General features: G+C 36.9%; 1 protein-coding gene and 1 pseudogene across 1 annotated transcript; one reads left to right on the forward strand and one right to left on the reverse strand.

Moving 5' to 3' along the window:
* Positions 1-19,664: 19,664 nt before the first annotated feature.
* On the forward strand, positions 19,665-20,339 carry LOC131874432 (ATP synthase subunit a, chloroplastic-like; annotated as a pseudogene).
* A 130-nt stretch (positions 20,340-20,469) lies between these two features.
* On the reverse strand, positions 20,470-22,075 carry LOC131074695 (glucan endo-1,3-beta-glucosidase). Its single transcript, XM_058011403.2, has 2 exons — positions 21,890-22,075; positions 20,470-21,658 (listed from the first exon to the last, which is right to left on the reverse strand). The coding sequence occupies exons 1-2, from the start codon at positions 21,951-21,953 to the stop codon at positions 20,670-20,672; spliced, it is 1,053 nt and encodes a 350-aa protein (XP_057867386.2). The 5' UTR covers positions 21,954-22,075; the 3' UTR covers positions 20,470-20,669.
* Between the last annotated feature and the right edge of the window lie 212 nt (positions 22,076-22,287).

A 22,287-nucleotide genomic window follows, 5' to 3' on the forward strand; every position in this document is an offset into this window, starting at 1 on the left:
CCTCATCTCTATCCGTGTCCTCCTCCTCCTCCTCGTCGGCACTAGGCTGATCTCCTGTGGGTGGATCAGGATCTCCTACCTCCTCATGACCCTCTCCCTCCTCTGGCTCCTCTGACCTGGATCCCTGGTCCTCATCTCGGTCTCCATGTCTCCATGGGCCTGGATGGCCTGTCGGGTGATCTGGTGGAAAGATAGGCCCTGGGTATGATCTCATAAACCATGAGACATACCTGCGCTGTGCTCCAGGCTCTACAGAGTAATCAGTGACTACATCCTGATCAGATCCCTCTATATCTGTAGTCTCGATGTCATCTATCGTCGATCTCGCTACTGCTCTAGGTCTGGGAAGGACTCGTGAGTGTCGAGTATAGATGGGTACGTCGGCTGGAACGCACTGCTCTAGCCCAAACTATCTCCATACTCGGTCGAAGTAGAATGGGACTATGATGTGTGAATATCGTCCCTGCAGTAGACGGTTCCTCTGTAAGCACGCTAACTGTCTCTCCATCCCATCCCATCTGTGCATCCACAGATAGGGTCTCCACACTGTCACCTCGGTTGTCAATCTATCAAGTATCACTCTCTAATATAACAGATCTCCAAATCTCCACTCGCTGGTAAGTGGATAAGCAAACACCCTAGGTCGCTCGCTAGCTGTACTCATCGGAAAGCCGACAGGCCTGGTGCATGTGAAGTGCTCAAAAATCCACACCTGCAGAAGTGTGCATGTCATCAAACTGCAACCCTGTCCAAATACATACTCCTCAAGGTCGTGATAGAGATGTGCAAGCATACTCCGACCCCAAGCATACACTCTCCTGTGTCTCTCCATAGCTCTGATGCACCATGTGAGACCCCCATGCATATGCGTACCTCGCCCATTAGGGCAGACGACTAGTGCTATGATGGAAATCATAAGGCGTCTCACAAGGGGCACCTCTCCTGTAGGATGTAAGAGCCATCTGACCATGATACGATCTCTCGTCTCACTCGGCATGACTCTCCCTATGCAATATACCTGCTCTCTCTGATGGTCCTCCGCTGACCAATCGATCGCGTATGTAATAGTAGCTCCTCTGATAGGAAGACGAAGTATGCGGTACACATCCTCAAGTGTAACTGTCAGCTCCCCTACTGAAGATGAAATGTGCATGTGTCAGGATCCCATCGCTCCATCAATGCCATCAGCATCGCAGGATGGAACCGAATGGCTGGCATTAGGATCGCATACCATAATCCCACGATTGACAATGTGTCTCTCTCTGCCTGAGTCAGCTGTGGAATTTGATCTCGCAAACTGCGAAGAATATGTCCCGCTGTATGCTCTCTCATGTATGGGAGACCCTGCAACACAAAAACATAACCGTAATCAGTACTCGATCATCAAAATCGCTCGTGCAAACTGTCGAACATCATATGCCAACCTTGAAATCCCTTGCCAAGCCCTGATTGGGACCATGGCACCCTGATTGGGACCATGGCGCCCTGTCAGGGACCATGGCGCCCTGTCAAGGACCATGGCGCCCTGAAGGGACCACGGCGCCCTGTCAGGGACCATGGCGCCCTGAGGGGACCATGGCGCCCCACAGGGACCATGGCGCCCTGGGTGAGGCCCGGGGTCAGACTTCAGGGCCCGCAAACGATCACAGAAAGTCAAATGTAGAAAATCAAAAGTCAAATGTTCAGTCAACTCACCTCGTCCAGTGGCTCGTCGTCGATCACGACCTAGCGAAGGATCTCAATCCTCGTAGGACGCTCCGGTCGTCGTGAAGGCATGATGATGGCTATGTGGGCTCCGCTGCAATAAACAGTATTCTGAAATCAACAAAGTGACAAATGCAAATGTCACTTTCAAGGTATATATTTTCATTCTTTTACCTTTGCTTTCAAAACCCTAATTTTCCTATATCACTCATTTCATCATAACTTGAGTTTGGGAGATGCGATTTTCGAGCCGTTTGTTGCGTAGGAATCGTATTTTCATTCCCCTACTCTCGGGATGTTCCAAAAAGTTCTCTGATGAAGCCTATTCAGCGAACATCCCTCATCAATACTCTCTTACACAATTTGTCGTAAGTAAACATGCTACCCTGTTTCACCTCCCTAATAAGCAAGTCAAAACAGGGGGGGCATATAGCTACTCACAAATTTCATCACTTTCCTTAGTAAGCATTAGGTGATTTTGTGATCTAACGTGTGTTTTGTAGGGTGCGGTTCCTAACTATGTACTGCAAATACCGCTGGGGGCTTCGTCCGACAACTTATGGATATATCCTTTTTCAAATGATGTTTACTTTTCTGTACTTTAGCTTGCATATGCACGTAGTACTCATATGACCGCTAAAGTGGGGGCTAAATGTAGCGTCGTAAATTGTACGCACTTGCTAGGGTGGTACAATTTCACACCTAGTTTAGCACCCGCCTTAGTGCATTTTACATTTTGCATTACATTTCTCCTTTAGCACTTAATTAATCAAATTAATTAGGTCTAAGGTCCTATTTTATCGTCCGCTATATCATAAAGTTGGGCCCTTTTGTTAAAGTGTGCCCTTTTCATTTTATTTCTCCAATACATCATTCAATCAAAAACCCTAATTAAGTCCTATTTTGAACTTGGGGGCTTGGTTTCAGGGGTCAAAACATCTCGAAATCACCTGTAACTTCTGGATTCTCTCTAAAATCATCATATCCGATGGCCCTGAAAATTTGGTGAAAAGTTGTCGAGACCGTGGCGCTCGGAGTGCACATGGTCCCGGACATTTTTTTCAAAATTTTGGGAGCACAATCCAATCATAAAATAAAGCTTAACCCCAAGAAATTGGCGGGAGATTCAATCTCTAGGTTGGCCAAAAGATGAAATTACGACCTAGGGTTTCATACATAAGAGCTCTCTTTCTTCATTTGAAAGGATCCGAATTTTGTTTTCAGGAACCTCATATGCAGCGAAAGAGAAGATCTTTGAAGACTTCAACAACATTCAACATCCCTCTATCAAGCACTTATCAAATTCATTCATCCACTTAGGGCTTGGAAGGCATTGAAGAACAATAGGAGATTACCGATTGAAGATTGGCTTGTACCCCTCCCTTGAGGGTTGGGTATGATTTTATGTTGTTTTCATGTCTTTGCATAAGCTTCAATATATCCTTTATTCATGCTTTAGATCATTTTGCATCTTGATTTAGAGCATTTACATCGTCATTTACAAGCAATTAGGGTTTACTTTCTAGGTTGCTCTAGTTTGCTTGCTTGCATTTTAGGACCTTGCACACACATTAGGTCTGCACACACAATACATTTTACAATACAACTTGGCTATTCGTGGAGGTGGAAATCACCGAAGCGGGGGTTTAACTAAGGCAAAACCCTATATAGCCGCCCATACCCTTTTCAGATATAAGTGCAGGTTTCGGGACTCGGACGATGCCGTAGGAGACAGATCCGGGAAAAGCAGGTCGAGACAACACTCCACATCAAATTGCAGAGCAAAAGACCTGGATAGGGGCGCTGGGCGCCCTGGTCCTGCCAAGACAGGGGCGCTGGGCGCCCTGGTCCCTGGGACAGAGGCACTGGGCGCCCTGGTCCTCCGGACAGACAGCATTTTTTGACATTCCCGACAGTTTTCCAGAGTGCAAAACAGCAGTTTCAGGTGCAGTTTTCGGGACAGAATCAGGACAGTGGCGCCCGCGCCCCCGTCCTGAACATTTTCAATCCGATTTTGACTCTGGGTACGCATCTGCATTCTTATTTCATCCTTGTATTTACAACTGTTCATTGTTTAATCTCAATTTTGCAATCTTGTTATTCGTTTGTACATGCATTTTGGGATTAGGACTTGAACTTGCATCATTTTATCTTTCAATTTCAACAAAGGAATAGAAATCCTAATAGGTAGCCCATGGCTCTCTCTTTCACAAAAAGAAGTAGCCAATTGTGTGATACCTCTAGGCTCTTTCGTATTCCGTAATGTGTGTCAAAAGGTAGGATTAGGGCATGTTAACCTAGTCTCGCTTTTTCCCCTACACAGGTCAAGGTGTTTGAGAACGCAGAGTTTGTGGGTAAAGAGATAGAAACATAAATAGTTGCTTGGGAGAAAGAGAAGAGTAAATGGTTGGTTTTATTGAAGCAGATGAGAGATACTCAGAGATATGGAGTGATGAGCTTCCTAGCTAAAAAGTCAGTGAATGACCTTGATGATAATGTACTTTTTGTTTGCAAAGAGAATATTGAGTGGAGAAACTTAATTATTGAGTGAGGACATGAGGAATCCATCAAGCTTCTACAAGAATTGAAAGAATTGACTAACACTATGCAAAAAGACATTAAATGCATAGATCTTCAGCTTCTAGAAGAGGATAAGTAGATGCTCGAGGACTCATTAGATATGATCCAAGTTTTCAAAGATTGAGTGCAACAAATTCAAGAAGTAAAGTCCTTGATAATTGAAGATTTCTCAAACATTGCAATTGTTGAATCTATGTTGGTTGTCTATTTCAATCATCTTGAAATGCATAAGGGTAAGGTCTTAGAGGTAAGAAAAAAGAAAGAGGTATGGAAGTAGTGAATCCTACATATTGGCCTCCCACATTACCATCTCATTCTGAACTTTTCTTTAGCTCACTTGGAATGTCAGAATATTCAAAGCATCCCCACATCACAAGACAAACAAGTTGGAGCCACATCATCTACAGGAGTCTTATCGTGTCTCTATTGCTCGCGACTTATGCCACTTTTCTAGTTTAGTTATTGCTTTTTCAATTTTAAAAACTAAAGTTCTTTGACTCTCAAGTAGAGTTAATCATTTGACTCTGGTTTTATTTGTAACAGACTATCATAGCTTGGCGACTATTTATATGGTTCTAGAAGTCTTTTTAAAGCCCGAAAAACTTTGATTTAGAGGAATAGACTTAATTTTCTTTGGATTTCAGTGTAGACATTTTTGGTACATGAATGTAATGATATTTTGATACGATCTTCAAATATGTGTGTTTGAAAGATATAGCAATCTCTGTTGGGATGTATGCTTATGTGCATAATACTTTATTTCATTACCAGTGCTTTCTTAGTCTGTGAATTCATTGATTTTCTTTTTGTTAAAAAAGAAGGTGCTACATTGTTGTTTAAATGACTTTGATCCCCCTTGTCCTGTGAGGCATCAACGAGAATTGATCAACATTTATGCTACATTGAGCATTTTGGGTGGAATAAGTAAGTTCTTATATTGAATAGATATGTGCAGGAGTAAAGTCTATGAGCTTTACGTTTATTAATAATCATCCTGTAGCATTTTTTTGTGTTGACAAATGAATGTGAAAGCCTTTCTCACTTTCTGGTGAAAAGTGTGTTTGTTTCTGAGTTATTTGCATAAAAAATTATTGAACACTTTACGAGGAGTTGCACTCTTATGCAGAGGGTAAACCTAAACTTGGTTCACCTAACTGTTGGTTTATTCACTTTTTCATGAAGGGTATGCACGAGTCATCATTTTAAAAATATATAAAAATCAAAGAAAAGGAAAATCTGTTAACCAACAGATTTTTGGTGACTCTGCTGGGGAGTCAAATAATAAGATTGGTCGCCTGGTTATAGGATACAAAGAATTGGATTGTCAATCCTTAAGTCTATTTGGTGTAATTAAAATTTTGCATTGTAAATAGGCTAGAGCCAAGAAGATATACTAGGTCTCAGAGGCATGAAGGAATAGTTGACTCTATTTTTCAAGAATTGCAAAACCTAAATTTTCAGCCATCCTTTTCACCTAAGAGACGAGCAAAAAGTAGACCTCCTTCTCCATCCCATTCACTCCTTGTATCCTCACTTTGTCAAGCCCTAAACTTGCATGGTGTTGCCTTACCCAATGTAATCAATCCAACACCTCTTAATATCATTCTTCCAATGACAACCAACAATCCTTGGGGGGATGTAGTAGGTCCGTTGAATCTGGGCTTAAATTTGAATGCTTTACCCAAAGGAGCGAGAGATAACTTGCCTAAATTCAATGATGATGGGAAGATCACAGTTGATGAACATTTGAATGAAGTTAATGTTGCGTGTGGTGTAATAGCTGTCTAGCATGAAGATGTTGCAGTAAGGGTTGTTTCTACAAACATTAACTGGAACCACTACAGATTGGTTTTATCATTTGCCAAATAATGTAATAACAAACTAGCAAGATTTGAAAACTAGATTTGAAGCTAGGTTCAAGGTAGTAGAGGATGAGAATTCCCTTTTGGCTTAGTTATTTCAATTAAAAAAAGAAATCCCTAAATCTATGAAAGATTTCGTGGCTAAATTTGATAAAATTATTCATAAAATTCCTACAAATCAGAAACCTTGAGATGATAACTTGAAATGTTTTTTTATAAATTCTATGCCCTCAGAGATAAGTTTCTTGATTCATAGACAAAGAGTTGCAACTCTAAATAATGTTAAAACACTTGCCATTTAATTGGAGGATGACTTGATCACTACGGGAAAATGGAAGAGAGAAGTACAAGTGGCCAATGCGCAACCCTCTACTTCTTCAGATTCTGTAATTCAAAGACTGATGAATGATGTAAGAATGCTCAAAAGAAATTTACCCAAGGCTAATACATCTTATTCACAACCTTACCAAGACATACCAAGGAGGATTAAAAATAAGTCTATGGGAATTGGGAATAAAGCCTTACAACTGTCCCTGACCCAACAAAGATTGGCAATTGAAGCTCCACCACTAAAGAGGAATATGTGTGTTTTTCATCTCACGGATGACCATGCTGGTAATTCTTGTCCAAAGATATTGTGTTATTCTTAGCCGATTGGTTCTAAAGAAGTTTTGAATGAACTAAGTGAAGAAGAACCTTTTAGGCAACCCGGCGACTCTAAAATCCACTTCCTGGAGTACAAGTCAGATTCAGAAAGAGGAGGTGATATATTGGTTACCTTGGAAGATCCTTCTCGTGCAGTATTGTCTAGACATCAACAAAATGTAAAACCTTAGGGTTCTCCCTCGTCTTTTGTTGTGAATTCTAAAGGTAAGGACATTGTTTCTAGGCTTCATAATAATGATTATAGGCCTCAAGAACCCCAGTTGTTGAAATCTGTAGAGACTAAAGGTTCATTTGATATTGTAGAGTTCAATAAATCCTTTTGGATTCAAATTACACCAGCTAAATACATTAAATTAAATCCCAAAGAACTTGATAGGCTAGTTAAGTTTATAAAAGGAAATAATTCATTACAAGCTAACGTGGTACAACAGTCAGTTAATGTTGCATTCTCTTCTCAAGATGATGTGTCAATCCATCCTGTTACTCATGAAGTAATCCCTAAAATAATAGCCCATCAAACTGATGATATGCTATCTATTCTTGAATCAAAGCCCGAGCCTTTTTATATATCTTTGTTCATAAATGGTCACAAATTAAACAACTGTATTATAGACTCAGGTGCCTTAGATAACATCATGCCATCTACAGTAGCTAAAGCTTTGGGATTTTCGTTAAAAAAAACCTTTGGTAGATGTTATTCAATGGACTCTAAACAAATACCCTTATTAGGACAGATCAAAGATGCTCAAGTGGTCCTTGCTGCTCATCCAAATAAAATAATTAAGTTGACCATTTTAATAGCTGATATCCCTGCAAGCTACAACATATTATTAAGTCGCACATTTTGTAGAGACTTAGGGGGCGAGATAAAGATGGATTGGTCTTAAGCCACCATTCCCATAGGGAAATAACGAGTCATTTTGTAGCTTGAACCTAAATCTAAGCTCACTATTTTTCCCTCTGATGATCCGAAGGCTCAAATTTTGTACCATGAATGCCAATTTGGAAATTATATGATCTTATCTGATAATGAAGCTGCAAAGAATTTGTCACAACCGGAGACAGAAGAGAATCTATGGTTGATGGAATTCAATAGAAGTTGTACAACATAAGGTTTTGGGGTTGGGGTAGTTCTCAGCCCTCCCTCTAGCATACACATCCCTTTTTCTTTTAAATTGGAATTCAAGAACACAAATAATATTGCCGAGTATGAGGCCTTATTGTTGGGATCAGCTGAAGCGAAAAAAATGGGAATAAAGCTTCTGCAAGTTAAGGGAGATGCAGAGTTGATTGTGAAATAGGTTAGAGGATTGTTCAATGAGAAGAATGAGAGATTGAAGCATTGCCGAAATAGAGTCTGGGATGAAATTGAAGGTTTTGATGCATTTTCTATTGAATCCATTCCTAGAGAACAAAAATCTAAAGCTGATTCTTTAGCAGTATCAGCTTCTCTATTGATTCCTCATCCCGAGTTTACAAATGATACCTATCAAGTGGAATTGATATACCGACCTAGTATACCTAATAATTCTGAATTTTGGCAGGTCTTCGATAATGAAAAACAAATCAAAAACTTCTTGCATTGCCTAGAAACATTCGCAACCACCTTCTTTGAAGGATCATATGCTGAATGTAAGGAGTTTTCACCAGAGCGGGGCTGAGAAATGAATGATGGCGTAAGATAGTTAAAAGGGAATAAGATTCCTAAAGGGTTGGTCTCTTTACAACGTCTCTTTGATCGCCATGATGCGTATACGAAGAGAAAAGATGAACAAATTCGTACAGTCCAAGATATTGGTGGTTATGAAAGAGTTAGTATTGGAACTGAGGAAGATCCCAAGTATATAAATATAGGAAAATGTTGCACACCTACAAAGAAAGAAAGGTTCATCACTCTCCTATTGGAATACAAAGACATTTTTTCTTGGTGTTATGATGACTTGAAGAACTTCAGGGAAGGAAAATTTCAACATCACATTCCTCTGAAGCTTGGAATGAGTCATTTTTGGTAGAAACTTAGAAATTTTAACCTAGAGTAGCTAAAGCTGTATTTCAGGAGATAGACAAAATGTTGAAATCGAGAATCATATATCCTATTCACCATTCTACCTGGATATCCAACATTGTCCCTGTCTGTAAGAAAAATGAAGAGATAAGAATTTGTGTGGACTTCAGGAATTTCAATTAGGCTAGTCTCAAAGATAATTACCCATTACCTGCTATGGATCATATTTTGCAAACAGTCTCAGGTTCAGAAATGATGTCTATGCTTGATGGCTTTTCTGGTTATAATCAGATTAGTGTTTCAGAAAGTGACCAACATAAAACTGCTTTCATCACTCCCTGGGGTACTTTTGCCTATAATAGGATGCCATTTGCTCTGATAAATGCAGGGGCGACTTTCCAGAGGGCCATGGACTTATCTTTCGGTCATCTGAAAGATAAAATAATTTTTGTATATCTTGATGACCTAACTGTCTTCTTGAAGAGGACAAAAGCATCACCTAAGAGACTTGAGGCAAGTATTGCAAAGGTGTCGGGAACATGGAGTGTCATTGAACCCAAAGAAGTCAGTGTTCAGGGTTACAGAAGGTAAATTACTTGGTCACATCCTCTCTAAAGAAGGAGTTAGAGTGGATCCCGAGAGAGTAAAGACAATTCAACAGTCATGTTTACCATCGAACAAAAAAGCAGTCAGGTCTTTCTATGGGCAGGTAAATTTTCTGAGAAGATTTGTTCCAGATTTTGCATAAATCACTAGGTACATTGTAAACCTGATGAGTGAAAAGAAAGTATTCAAATGGAATGAAGAGGGAAAGAGAGAATTTGAATGAATAAAGGAAGCTATTGCTCAAGCACCTATTCTTGTTAATCCAGATTTTAAGAAATATTTTATCATCTATTGTTATGCCTCAGAACATACCATGTCAAGGATTTTGTTACAAAAGAATGAACAGAATGAAGAAGTTCCAATATCCTTCATGAGTGTTCCCCTTAAGAAACATGAATTGAAATATTCCCTGATGGAAAAGTAGGCGTATGTAGTCATGAAATCTGTAAAACAATTTAGGTACTATATTCTTCATTCTCACGCAGTATTCTATGTACCACATTCTGCTGTCAAGAGCATTTTAACACAAAAAGATATTGGAATGAATAATAGGGCCTCATGGGTGTCTAAGATAAATGAGTTTAATCTGGACATTAAACCAACAAAATTAGTGAGGGGACAAGGCTTGTGTAAGTTGATTGCAGAAAGTAAGAATGAAGTGATTGAGGAACTACCCCTAGTCTTATTTGTTGGACTTCAAGATTCCTGGTTTGCAGATGTTGCATATTACTTAACTTATAAGGACTGTCCAATGCATCTCTTTCCAAGAGAAAAATAGAATCTGAGACTAAAAGCTGCCAGATATGTTATTTTTGATGATGTATTATACAAAAAGAGGTTGGATGGAACTTTCCTACGCTGTGTGGACAAGTCACTTCAAGAGTCATTGTTGAAGACCTTTCATGATGAAGCCTATGGTGGTCATTTTTCATCAACAATAATTGCCTAGAAAATCTTGAGAAATTGTTATTTATTGGCCAGGTATGTTTAAGGATGCATATGCTTGGGTAGCTAAGTGTGAAAAATGTAAGTTATTCACAGGGAAGCCACAACTTGCAGCATTACCTCTTAGACCGGTAGTTGTTGATGAACCATTCAAACAGTGGGGTTTAGATTTTATAGGTCCCTTGTCGCCTACCTAAAGTGATGAACATACACATGTACTAATAGCCATAGATTACTTCACCAAATGGGTTGAAGCTATTCTAGTGTGGAAGACAACTTCTGAGGTTGTCTGTAATTTTCTTAAAGAAAATATTCTGGTTCGATTTGGAGTTCCTCAGAAAATTGTGGTTGATAATGCAACCAATTTCTCTTCTGTTGAGATTTCATTGTTTTGTTATGATCAAGGGATATCTCTTGCCCACTCTTCAGATTATTATCCTTAGGGTAACGACCAGGCGGAGTCAAGTAATAAAAATCTAATAAATATTATGAAGAAGTTGGTGAGTGAAAATTTCAAAGACTGACATAAAAGATTGTATGAAGCTCTTTGGGCGGACCACACATCTCCAAAAAAGCTATAGGGATGTCACCTTTCAAATTGGTGTACGACATGGGGGCTCAACTATTACTTCCCTTAGAACTTGCAACTTCAAAGTTACATACTGTTATTGAAGATGTATATTTTCAAAATTCTTTGGAGAAGAGGATTATGCATTTGATGAGGATTAATGAAGAAAGAGATAAATTGGTTGATCGGATTACATAACATCAAATGAGGGTCAATAAAATATTTGACAGGAGAGCTAGGCCATAGAAATTAATGCTGGGCGATCAAGTTCTGCTTTGGGATAGAAGAAGAGAACCAAAGGCTGCACATGCGAAGTTCAAATCATTATGGAAAGGACCGTTTGTAATTTAAGAGGTAAAAGGTCCTAATTCTTTCAAGCTAGCAGATCAGGATGGTACCGTTCTTCCCCCGACCTATAATGGGCAGGATCTGAAGTTATATCAATTGTAAGCGGGAGTCCCCCGCAAGTTTTTTTTACATAAGTTTTATTGTGTTTGGTTTGTTGTTTCTGCTCCGTTTTTGTGTTTGTTTTGGTCCTTTTGATTTAAGGCTCATTTGTGAAACTAGAGATTCTAAGGTTCATGTCTAGATCCCTTACTGTCCCAATCCCCAGTCAGAGCCAATGTTAGCCCTCCCTATTTTTATTAAAAATTTCAAATTCAAAGGTTGCCTTTTGGTTTTATTTTCCTTTTGGTCATGTATTTCTTCTCTTTGAATCCGAGTCATTGAACCTTTTCTAAGTTCAAATTTCAAAGCACGTTTTAAAATAATTTTCGCCACGACTTTGTTTTATGGTAAAAGCGAGCGCTTTGTTGAAATTGGTATTGAACTTGAACCTTTGAACCTCTTTAGTTCAAGGTTCAAGGTTCAAAGTCGATCATGCATCGGTTTTGTCTTTGCTCATTCATTGTTCTTTGTCTTGTCGCGTAGTCAGTTTTATGAGTTGCTTTGTGCTATTTCTCAAAATTGAACTTGAACCTTTGAACCTTTTGGTTCTTGGTTCAAGGTTCAAAGTTTGAATTCTTAAAGTCTGAAGTTCCATGTAGAATTGACACATGCATCATGAAGTGAATGTGCCATCGGGAAAAGAGAATACTAAGGGGAATTCAAAATGTTAGTTTCTAAATTATGGCAAGCAATCATGATAATTCGCGAGTCGTGTGATGGAATGACCAAAAATTAAATGCATGCTAATTATACATCAAATCAGGTGTCAACTCACACAAATTTACTTAATTAGTACAACTATCTAAGTTTTGAGTGTAAAATTTATCCATTTTTGTTGCAAAAGCTAGTAATTGTTTCTAGAATCCTCTCAATAGCCCTGCAAGTGACGAAAATTGGAGCTATTGTATCTAAATTCAGAAGGTTTCTGAGAATTTGTTGTCAAGATCAAGTTAGTTTCAATCATTCTCTCTTCTGCTATATTCACTTGTTCTGGAAGGTAGTTGTTGATTCGTTCCCCTTTGCTGTGCATGAGAATTCATTTCATTCATGAAATTGTTTGTTTAAAATGATAGAGGCCATTATGAGGCCAACTCTGCCAAAATTGGGTTGCACTTCTTGCTTAGTTAGTTCACTTCTAGAAATGGGGGATACTTCATTAGCATAGGTGGACCTCTCCAATTTTCTTGAGAGAGCTAAAAACCCAGCTCAAAATTCTATGATGGAGAAAATTGTGAAGAGTGGTTTGGTTGAGGCCTTTGCATTTCCCATTGCTGCACCATGCCTAGAGTTAGTATTGGAATGTATGAACTGGTACGATGCAGAGAACAGGTGTATTAGGAACATTAATGGTGAAGTGCTATTAAAAATAGATAGGGAAACCATAATGGAAGCTATGGGCATACCTCATAAGGAGCCATATGAAGACAAGACTATTGGTACTTCATACTCATTTTCTGATAAGAAGAGTGCTTATAAAAGCGTGATTGCCAGGAATTGGTTATTGAGGATTCAAAAGGGAGGTTCAAGGTTACCAAGGCCACTTACTAGAGAGCACTTCATAATAGAGGTGCGGGACATTGTCGTTCTGTTGAATAGGTTAAAAATAAATTCCCATACCTTTTACTAGGAAGACTGGATGTATTTCTACATCCAAGTCATGCTGAACATAAGCACTAACCTAGATTGGGGGTGGGTTATTGCAGAAAGATTGCATGAGAGTCTAAACAAGTATGCGAGAATGAGTGGTTAATATATGTGTTCATATTTGTTTTATATGCTTGCTTGTACCCGAGTTTGGAATGACTTGCATCATGAACCCTGGATTGATGGATCTCCATAAACAAATATCACTCTCACCCTCACCTGTAGGGTATACAGAGATATACAAAAAATTTCATGAGATGGAATGACATTTTTGCAAGAATATTGGTTTATGAATTGTAGGGAAACATAAATAAGAGGTTGTAGATGGAAGCCATGAAATTTATTGGTATTTATGGTAGTTTCTTTATTCGATTCTCTTAGTTCACATATATTAGAATTGGCGGCTTTCAGGGTGAACCTTTTAGGTTACCTAGGTATGTCTTGGATAGCTATGTTTTAATAGAAGTTAGTCGACAACTAGCTTATATTGACAAGAAAAGTGGAGGGAAGTCTGGGGCGGTCTTTCCAGTAGAACTTGGACACTATAGCTATGCATCGATTTCAGATTCCTTGAATGTTGAACTTGAACTCAAAAAGTTCAATTGCAATCGTATGTTGCCAGAGATAAATTTGAAAGTCGAGGATTTGCTATAGAGAATTTAGATGTTGATAATGGTTTTCAGCATGAACCTCAGTTGGAGGATTATTGGGAGAACTATACTGATGAGTTTGAAGTTAGAAGAAAGTTGTGGTCAAGATTCACGGTGCAACAAATCGTAAAATGGCCTTATCCATGAATGTTTCTGATGTGCAAGATGATGAAGACAAAGAAGTTGTTGATCCTGAGTTCGATGAAAGGATACAGGGACAACCTATCCCAGAAATTGATTGGAATAGGAAAGGGGATGATAATATTCATGCCAAAATATTTAATGTGATCAGAAGAACATAAAAATGGTTGAAAGATCATTGTTTTAGACAAAGGCCTATACCTGCACATAAAGATAAGAGAGTTGGTCGAACTTGTGTGACTTCCCAAACATCTCTTCCTTCTTCTAACGTTGTTGTTGATATTGCAGGTGATGAGAAACAGAGGACGAAGAAGCCCAAAATTGCAAGTTTAGATACTCTTCTGTGGGTTACACCTCTACTCGTGTTACCAGGTCACATAGTAGGAAAAGCAATCAGAAAGCCCTTGCAAGTTCACTTGTAGTAGACTTGGATTCTGAGGAAGAAACTCAAGGAGCAATGGATACTCAGATGCAGGACCAACCCATCACTGTTTCTGAAGATAAAGGAAAGGAAATCCAACAACCTGAGGATTCTGGGAATACCATGGCTATTATCACCATTAACCAACAATCACCATTACTAAGGGAAACATCCACCACTCCTAAGTGGTTGAGTGCTTCGCTTACTAAGAAGAGGAATGTAATTCCTATTTCAATCCCAATGGAGGATATGGTCAGCAAGTGCCCGAGAAGAACATCAAAGTCCAAGAGACTTAAAACAAAAACCATGATCGATGTGGATGAGAAAACAGGACATTGGATTGCAGAAGTAGCTAGACCCCCAACAGATAAGGAGGTTGAGAGTATCACTGAGAAATATTTCATCATTGAAAAGATTGATCTAGGGGTGACTTCTCGGGCTGCTGCTGCTAAACATTTGGAGATTCCAACCAAAAGGATCCTCACGAGGACTTGGAAGGATGAAAAAGACAAAAATGAGATGAAGCAAATTATAATGCAAATGGCTCAATATATCAATCCTCTTCAGAATCCAAATCCACAGCCACTTTCCCAAGTCTCTTTGTCGTTTGATCCAAAATCGCCAATGAACTAGAGGTTATTTGATCAGGTTCAAAGGAGCCAGATGATTACATACGTCTTTAGTGAAAGGATTGAATCAATTGCACAATAGGGTATTAGCTATATTTCTGATCTGGTCAAGGTGTTCAAGAATGCAGAGTCTGTGGGTAAAGAGTTAGAAACATAAATAGTTGCTTGGGAGAAAGAGAAGAGTAAATGACTGGCTGTATTGAAGCAGATGAGAGATACTCAGAGATATGGAGTGATGAAATTCCTAGCTGAAAAGCCAGTGCATGACCTTGATGATAATGTACTCTTCGTTTGCAAAGAGAATACTGAGCGGAGAAACTCAATTATTGAGCAAGGACATGAGGAATCTATCAAGCTTCTAAAAGAATTGACTAACACTATGCAAAAAGACATGAAATGCATAGATCTTCAGCTTCTAAAAGAGGATAAGCAGACGCTCGAGGACTCATAAGATATGATCTAAGTTTTCAAAGATCGAGTGCAACAAATTCAAGAAGCAAAGTCCTTGACAATTGAAGATTTCTCAATGATTGCATGAGTTGAATCTATGTTGGTTGTGTGTTTCGATCATCTTGAAATGCATAAGGGTAAGCTCTTACTGGTAAGAAAAAAGAAAGAGGTATGGAAGCAATGGATCCTACATATTGGCCTCACACATTACTAGCTCATTCCGATCTTTTCTTCAGCTCACTTGGAATGGCGAAACATTCGAAGCACCCCCACATCGCAAGACAAACAGGTTGAATCCACGTCATCTATAGGAGTCTGATCATGCCTCTATTTCTCGTGGCTTATGCTGCTTTTCTAGTTTAGTTATTGCTTTTTAAGTTTTAAAAACTAAACTTCTTTAACTCTCTACCATAGCCTGGCGGCTATTTATATGGTTCTAGAAGTCTTTTTAAAGCTCGAAAAAATTTGATTTAGAGGAACAAAGTTAATTTTCTTTGGATTTCAGTGCATACATTTGTAAAGACCACCATAATTTCAAAATAATATAATTCACAAAATACACATAATTAAGAATATATCATTGCCATGTGTCTAGATATACAAGGTTAGAGACAAGAAATTACATAAGCTGACAACAAGATAAGCATAAGGAAACATATACCTTTACACTAAACCACAAGGTCAAAAACAATAAATGTGTAAGAAACAAATCATGATGACCACCCTATCAGGAACTCCCAACATCCATCTCCCTCACACACATCATGGACGAGAACATTGTCATAGCGCGTTTCCACCCTACCATGAAGTAGTTACACTTCCTCGAAATCTTTTATGACATGAAAGATACCCAGCCCAACATGAGGAAGACTAACAATGTGATACTAAAAAGAGTAATGAAATTGTGTGACTAACATGATATATCTATATTCTACACTAATGTAACGATGTCATGACTCACAAGAAGCGTATAATGCACATACAAAGACAGGATCATCAATCCTTTCTTAACTATTCAAAATCATTTCCCAAATCTTAGTTCCATTTCAAACACAAAGAATCACAAGAATGCATCCGTGCTTTTCTAATTGATGATTTTCTCCCACATAAATCAATACACTCACATCATTCTAAGATATTAATTAATTACATGAGACTTTTAAGGAGAGAACATCATGGCTAGTGATTTTGAGAAGTAACTTAAACATATGTTTAAATCAATCATAAGAAGCTCACAAAAGATCACACTTCGGTATATATTGCGCACATAATCATATGTTAGTTTCATCTCTCTTCAAACTAGAAACCTTCGAACATAAAGTAAACAAAGCACTCAAAGGTATTCAGGTGTATTATGAACAACAATATCTTCCTGATATCCCCTTAGATTTGAAATCTAATTCAATCACATTGTTTAATAAAAGATATTATAGACTAAATTTAATGAGTCAAATGTCATCAGTAAGGGAAGCAAAATTTAACATCTTATCAATGCTAAAAGATACTAGTTTAAGACTTCAATTCTTGATCTAAAGTCTCCATCTCTATTAGTCAATCATCAAAAGAAAAATACTAGCGTATAATATCAATATTTCATTTATTTCTAATAAGTACTTATTGATTAATTAATATCTCCATATCTTAAAGCAATGTGGTTTTACCGACGTACACTCCATAGCTAGCTAAGTGTATAACGAGATCGAATATATTACTAGTTGACTCAAGATCTAGGAACAATCTTGAATAACACATCATAATCTTAATGAGATCAATCTTTATTATGATCCATAAAGACTTTAAAAAATCTTAATTATCTCTAATGCTCCTTAATAAGGTTTGAATTCTATAGTGTTTAATATAAGAGGAATTAAAAGTAGCCACTAACTTAATCCTTTTCACTATCATTCAAATATATTGTATACTCAATGTTTATTGGTCTTTTAAAAGGTTGATTTAAGAAGTATCCTTACATGATAGTTTAGATAAGATTGCAAAGCTTTTGACATAAAAGACTGAGCACTCGCACGACAAAATTTAGTGTAAGGAAGGGTGTACACCAAATGCAAGGGAGCTTTACAAAAAGAAAGAAGCATGTATCCAGAAATAACACCTTAAAATAAGAGTGGATATAATTAGAAAGAGCAGTTAACCCATAAACAACTAAAAGAATATAAGAATCCACAGTCATAATATGAAATTAGGAGAATGTGTAATAGTTTTGAAGCAAGTAAGGGAGTCATCTCAGAACCTAAACATATTATTGAGATGGTAAGAAATCGGAAATAATATTAAAATCTTGAAAGCTAGCAATTGAGAAAATATGATTTGAGGGTAAGAACTCTTGTTGTCATCATCATATACCTATACACTAGATCTTCCAAATATCCACACACAATAAACTGTAAGAAAAACCAGAACTTCACATGGCAAGGAGTGTACAAAAAAAAGAGAAGGGAGAATATAGTTCTAAAAGAAGAGACATATTCATCCATTTTATATGCTAAGTTTATCAAAAAAAAAGACAAGATTTAATATATATAATATGTAAACACATATGTAACCTCTAGATATTATTTAATAAACAAACATAGAATGCATAAATTTACTAAAATATCTTTATATACAAAAATAACAAAGGCAAGAATATCATCAGTTAGATATACATATTGTTCACCGCTTAACATTTGATAAAAATTACCAAGAGATTTGCTCACAGTCTTTAGATTTAGCCAAATACTTTATTTCTATTAAAAAGAAACATTCTCTTATTTCAATATTATTAAATTTTGGTTTTATTTTATTTAAAACATGCATACAATTAATAAAGCTACTTTTTCTTTTATTAAAAGAAACATCCATTATATATTTTATTTATTTATTTTATTTTGTTTTATTTAAAATATATAATTATTAAAATAAAATCATATATATATTATTTAGTTTAAAATATATATATATTAAAACAATATATAAATTTATTTAATATATATTTTTTTCAAGGAAAATAATTAAATTACAAATAAATAAAATATATTTTCTAAAATGATTTATTTATATAATTATGAGAAATTAATAAAAGAAAGTTTTTTTTTGTTTTTTTCCAACATATTGTTTTTAAACATGCACCTTATAAACAAGTACTTAATATACTCATTTTATTTTCCTAACAAGTCATAGTAAATTTATTTATTTATTTTAAAGAAAAAAAATCATATAACAAAATATATATACTTATATTTTCAATTTATTTAAATATAACAAAATAAGGGGAAATTAAGGGTTGTGCCAACGTTTCTGGTACATGAATGGAATGCTATTTTGATACGATCTTCAAATATGTGTGGTTGAAAGATATAGCAATCTCTGTTGGGATGTATGCTTATGTGCAGAATACTTTATTTCATTACCCGTGCTTTCTTAGTTTGTGAATTCATTGATTTTCTTTTTGTTAAAAAAAAAGGTGCTACATTTTTGTTTAAATGACTTTGATCCCCCTTGTCCTATGAGGCATGAATGAGAATCGATCAACATTTATGCTACATTGAGCATTTTGGGTGGAATAAGTTTTTATATTGAATGGATATGTGCAGGAGTAAAGTCTCTGAGCTTTACATTTATTGATAATCATCTTCTAGCGTTCTTTTGTGTTGACATATGAATGTGAAAGCCTTTCTTTCTTTTTGGTGAAAAGTGTGTTTGTTTCTGAGTTATTTGCATAAAAAATTATTGAACACCTTACGAGGAGCTACACTCTTATGCAGAGGGTAAACCTAAACTCGGTTCACCCTACTATTGGTTTATTCGCTTTTTCATGAAGGGTATGCATGGGTCATCATTTTAAAAATATATAAAAATCAAAGAAAAGGCAAATCTGTTAACCAGCAATATTATAATGATTCTCGATAAAAATGAAGAATATATTGCTTTTTGGGAATGCAAAACTTTGGGTATTCAAACAATTTTCTTAGATGATATGGATTGTGACACAGATCTTGTGAATATCCTAATCCCAACTACTGATGATGGTAAACCTAACCTATACAACTGAGCCTAAATAAATTAATTTTAACAATTCACATGGGTAGAGAATTGTAATTATATACAAAGTTAATTAAAAATTAAAAAGGAGAAACTAGAATTAAGTTGGCTACTATTCTCAAATCTTGTAGAATAGATTATGATAAATTTTTTTTTATAGAAATAAAGAAATTTTCTCAATTGATCAAATAATGATCCCATTATTTTATTTTGTAGCTAAACTAATGATAGTGAAATAAATGAGGAATCAATCATTGAACCAAAATCATTTCTTTTTGAAGTTAGTCAAGTTATATATATTGGGTAACATGGATATTGTATAATTTACTATTAACATGCTAAATTATTTCTACGAGATATCTAGTGTGGAAGTAGGTCAACATTTTTATTGGTCAACAAGGGGTTTCAAGTTCATGCTCATGTACTTCTAACTTCCTAGATTGTAATTGTTGTCTTATTAGGTTCAATTACATTAATTATTTGAGGCCCACAAATCATTCCAAATGGAGCTCAAAATTTTGTGGAATATATTCTTGAATCTATTTGGAGCTTGGCTAGAGCTCAAATTGGTGAAGAAGAATATGATCCCTGAGTTTCATTTATAGGGATTATATGCTTCTATTTGTCTTTGTTTATAACTGGGAAGGTGCTCTTTTTTGAGGGGAATTATTAAATCACTTAATGGGGAATTAGCTGCGTCTACAAATGGTATTATGAACTACATTAGCTCTTGCTTACATTAGTACCTTATTTTTATCTAGGTCTTACAAAGAGAGATTTAGGCTATTTTGCTAAATATATTCAACCAACCCCAATACTTTTATGAATTAACATATTAGAAGATTTTAGAAAACCTCTATCAATTAACTTTCAACTTTTTGAAAATATAATAGTTGATAAATTGAATTAGCTTTCAGCTTTTTGAAAATATAATAGTTGATGAATTGATAGTTGTTGTTCTTGTTTCCTTAATACTTTTGTAACAAGAAATTGACTGTCTGATTGTTTTAAGACCTATTGTTCATTAGCTAGTAACTATTTCTTGTTAGGCATTTAATGATATGAAAGACAAAAACAATAAAGTTAACTTGATAAAGAAGAGAGAACAATATTTTGATTTTTTGATTGTCTGGATCATCTCAATTCTCCGCAATTTATAATAAAATTAACAAACATATATTATTTATCACTAACATCCAATTAGTACGGGCGAGCGACAACCCAACACCCACAATTTTATTTGGGGCTCGCTTTTATTCTTATCACTTGGGTACCTGGCGGCTATAGCTGCATAGTTAAGCAGGGCAAGTAGGTTAGGGGGTAAAGTTAACAGGATAAACAGGGGATTTGTTAGCGTAGAAGAGACCATAGTGTTTCTCCGTCTCATCCCCTCCCTTTAGGTCCTCGTTGAAAAGAGCAAAGATGAATGTTTCCATGCTCTTTCCGGGCCTCTTTGGCGTTCCTTTGTTGGACAGCACATGCTTGATCAGATTACTGTTGTAACTCCGGGCATTCTCAATGGTAGCAATGGAGGCCTTTACCCCTGTGCCATGAGAGGGCCACCCGCTTTCGGTAACCACAATGGGAATATTGGGATAACTCATGCCTTCCATCGCAGAATACACGGTGTCAACCATGGCAATGAACAAACTTGTGTAGGTGGGATCTCCGTTTTTGTTAGCAGGAGCTGAGGGTTTAAACAGAGCGTTATCTATGTTGTAAGAGTCTCTGTTGCTGTCGTACGTGAAATACGTGTACACATTCGCCATGAACGGAGACCCATTCTTCGCCAGGAATTGTAGAACAGACCTCATCTCGCTCTGCACTTTAGCAGTGAAACTTCCTTTGGAAGGATTGAGAGGGGCGAATGGCCCGATTATGTCGGTGAGGGCGTGGGTCGTGGACACCTTTATTTTGCCCTGCAGATTGGCATTCTGAAGCGCGGTTTGGATGTTGTTCATCGCGCCAACCAAAAACTGGCCCTTATCAGTCTTTCCCAAGACCTCATTACCCACTGCAATGTATTTGATATTGGTAGCAGGATAATGGGCCTTGATATTCTCATTCACCCATTTATTTGCTTCATTCTGGTTGGAGGAGATCCTCTGCAAGTCGTCTGTAGCGACTCCCACGGTTAATTCGATCCCAGAATTCGCAAATGCCTTGAAAACACTCGGCTCTTGCTTGAAGATCCTATATTTCCCAATGTTGTTCGCTTTCAATAACGCCACCACTTCCTCTTGCGAAGGCAAATTTGTTCCTGACATCCCATTGTTAACGCCAATCCTCTGTTTCTGGGCATCTGCAGAGACAAGAATGTTCAGCGACAAAAATTAACATATGGGTCGATCCAGATTGAATCGAAACTAACCAGATTAATTCATGTAAATCAGAACTTACTGGAATAGGGGGAAATTAATTCCCCATGATTCAAAATTCATTATGCTGGGCTCTTGACACTTTTACTAATTGATTGAATGTCCAGTACAGAAATGTATTGAGATTAGCATTAATAACATAAATGATAACATACCTCCATGGATGGAGAAGCAGAGGATTGAAATACATGCAATCAGGAAAACATTCATCTGCCCCATCGAAAACTTCCCATCACAAAGTCGATACGAAGAGAGACATGGGGCAAAGCTCTTTTATAAGGAGCTTGATGGGTCTACCCGGACTGGTTCAATAGTCAAATTACAGAACTTACATCTAGGGTCTTTAGACGGAAAGGAGATATGAAAAGACATTCGGGACTTTAATGAGTCTATCTATATTTCCATTAGGTAGACTTTTATGTTCCGTGTGTTTTTATTCTTGTTTGCTTGTCTAATTGTCAAATTGAATTTTGTATTTACATTTTAAATTATTGTTTCTTTTTGTTTTTATTTCTGTGGATTGGTTCAATAGTCAAATTAAAATTTTGCAATA

This window comes from Cryptomeria japonica, chromosome 3, assembly GCF_030272615.1.
Source record: "Cryptomeria japonica chromosome 3, Sugi_1.0, whole genome shotgun sequence".
Taxonomy (NCBI): Eukaryota; Viridiplantae; Streptophyta; class Pinopsida; order Cupressales; family Cupressaceae; genus Cryptomeria; species Cryptomeria japonica.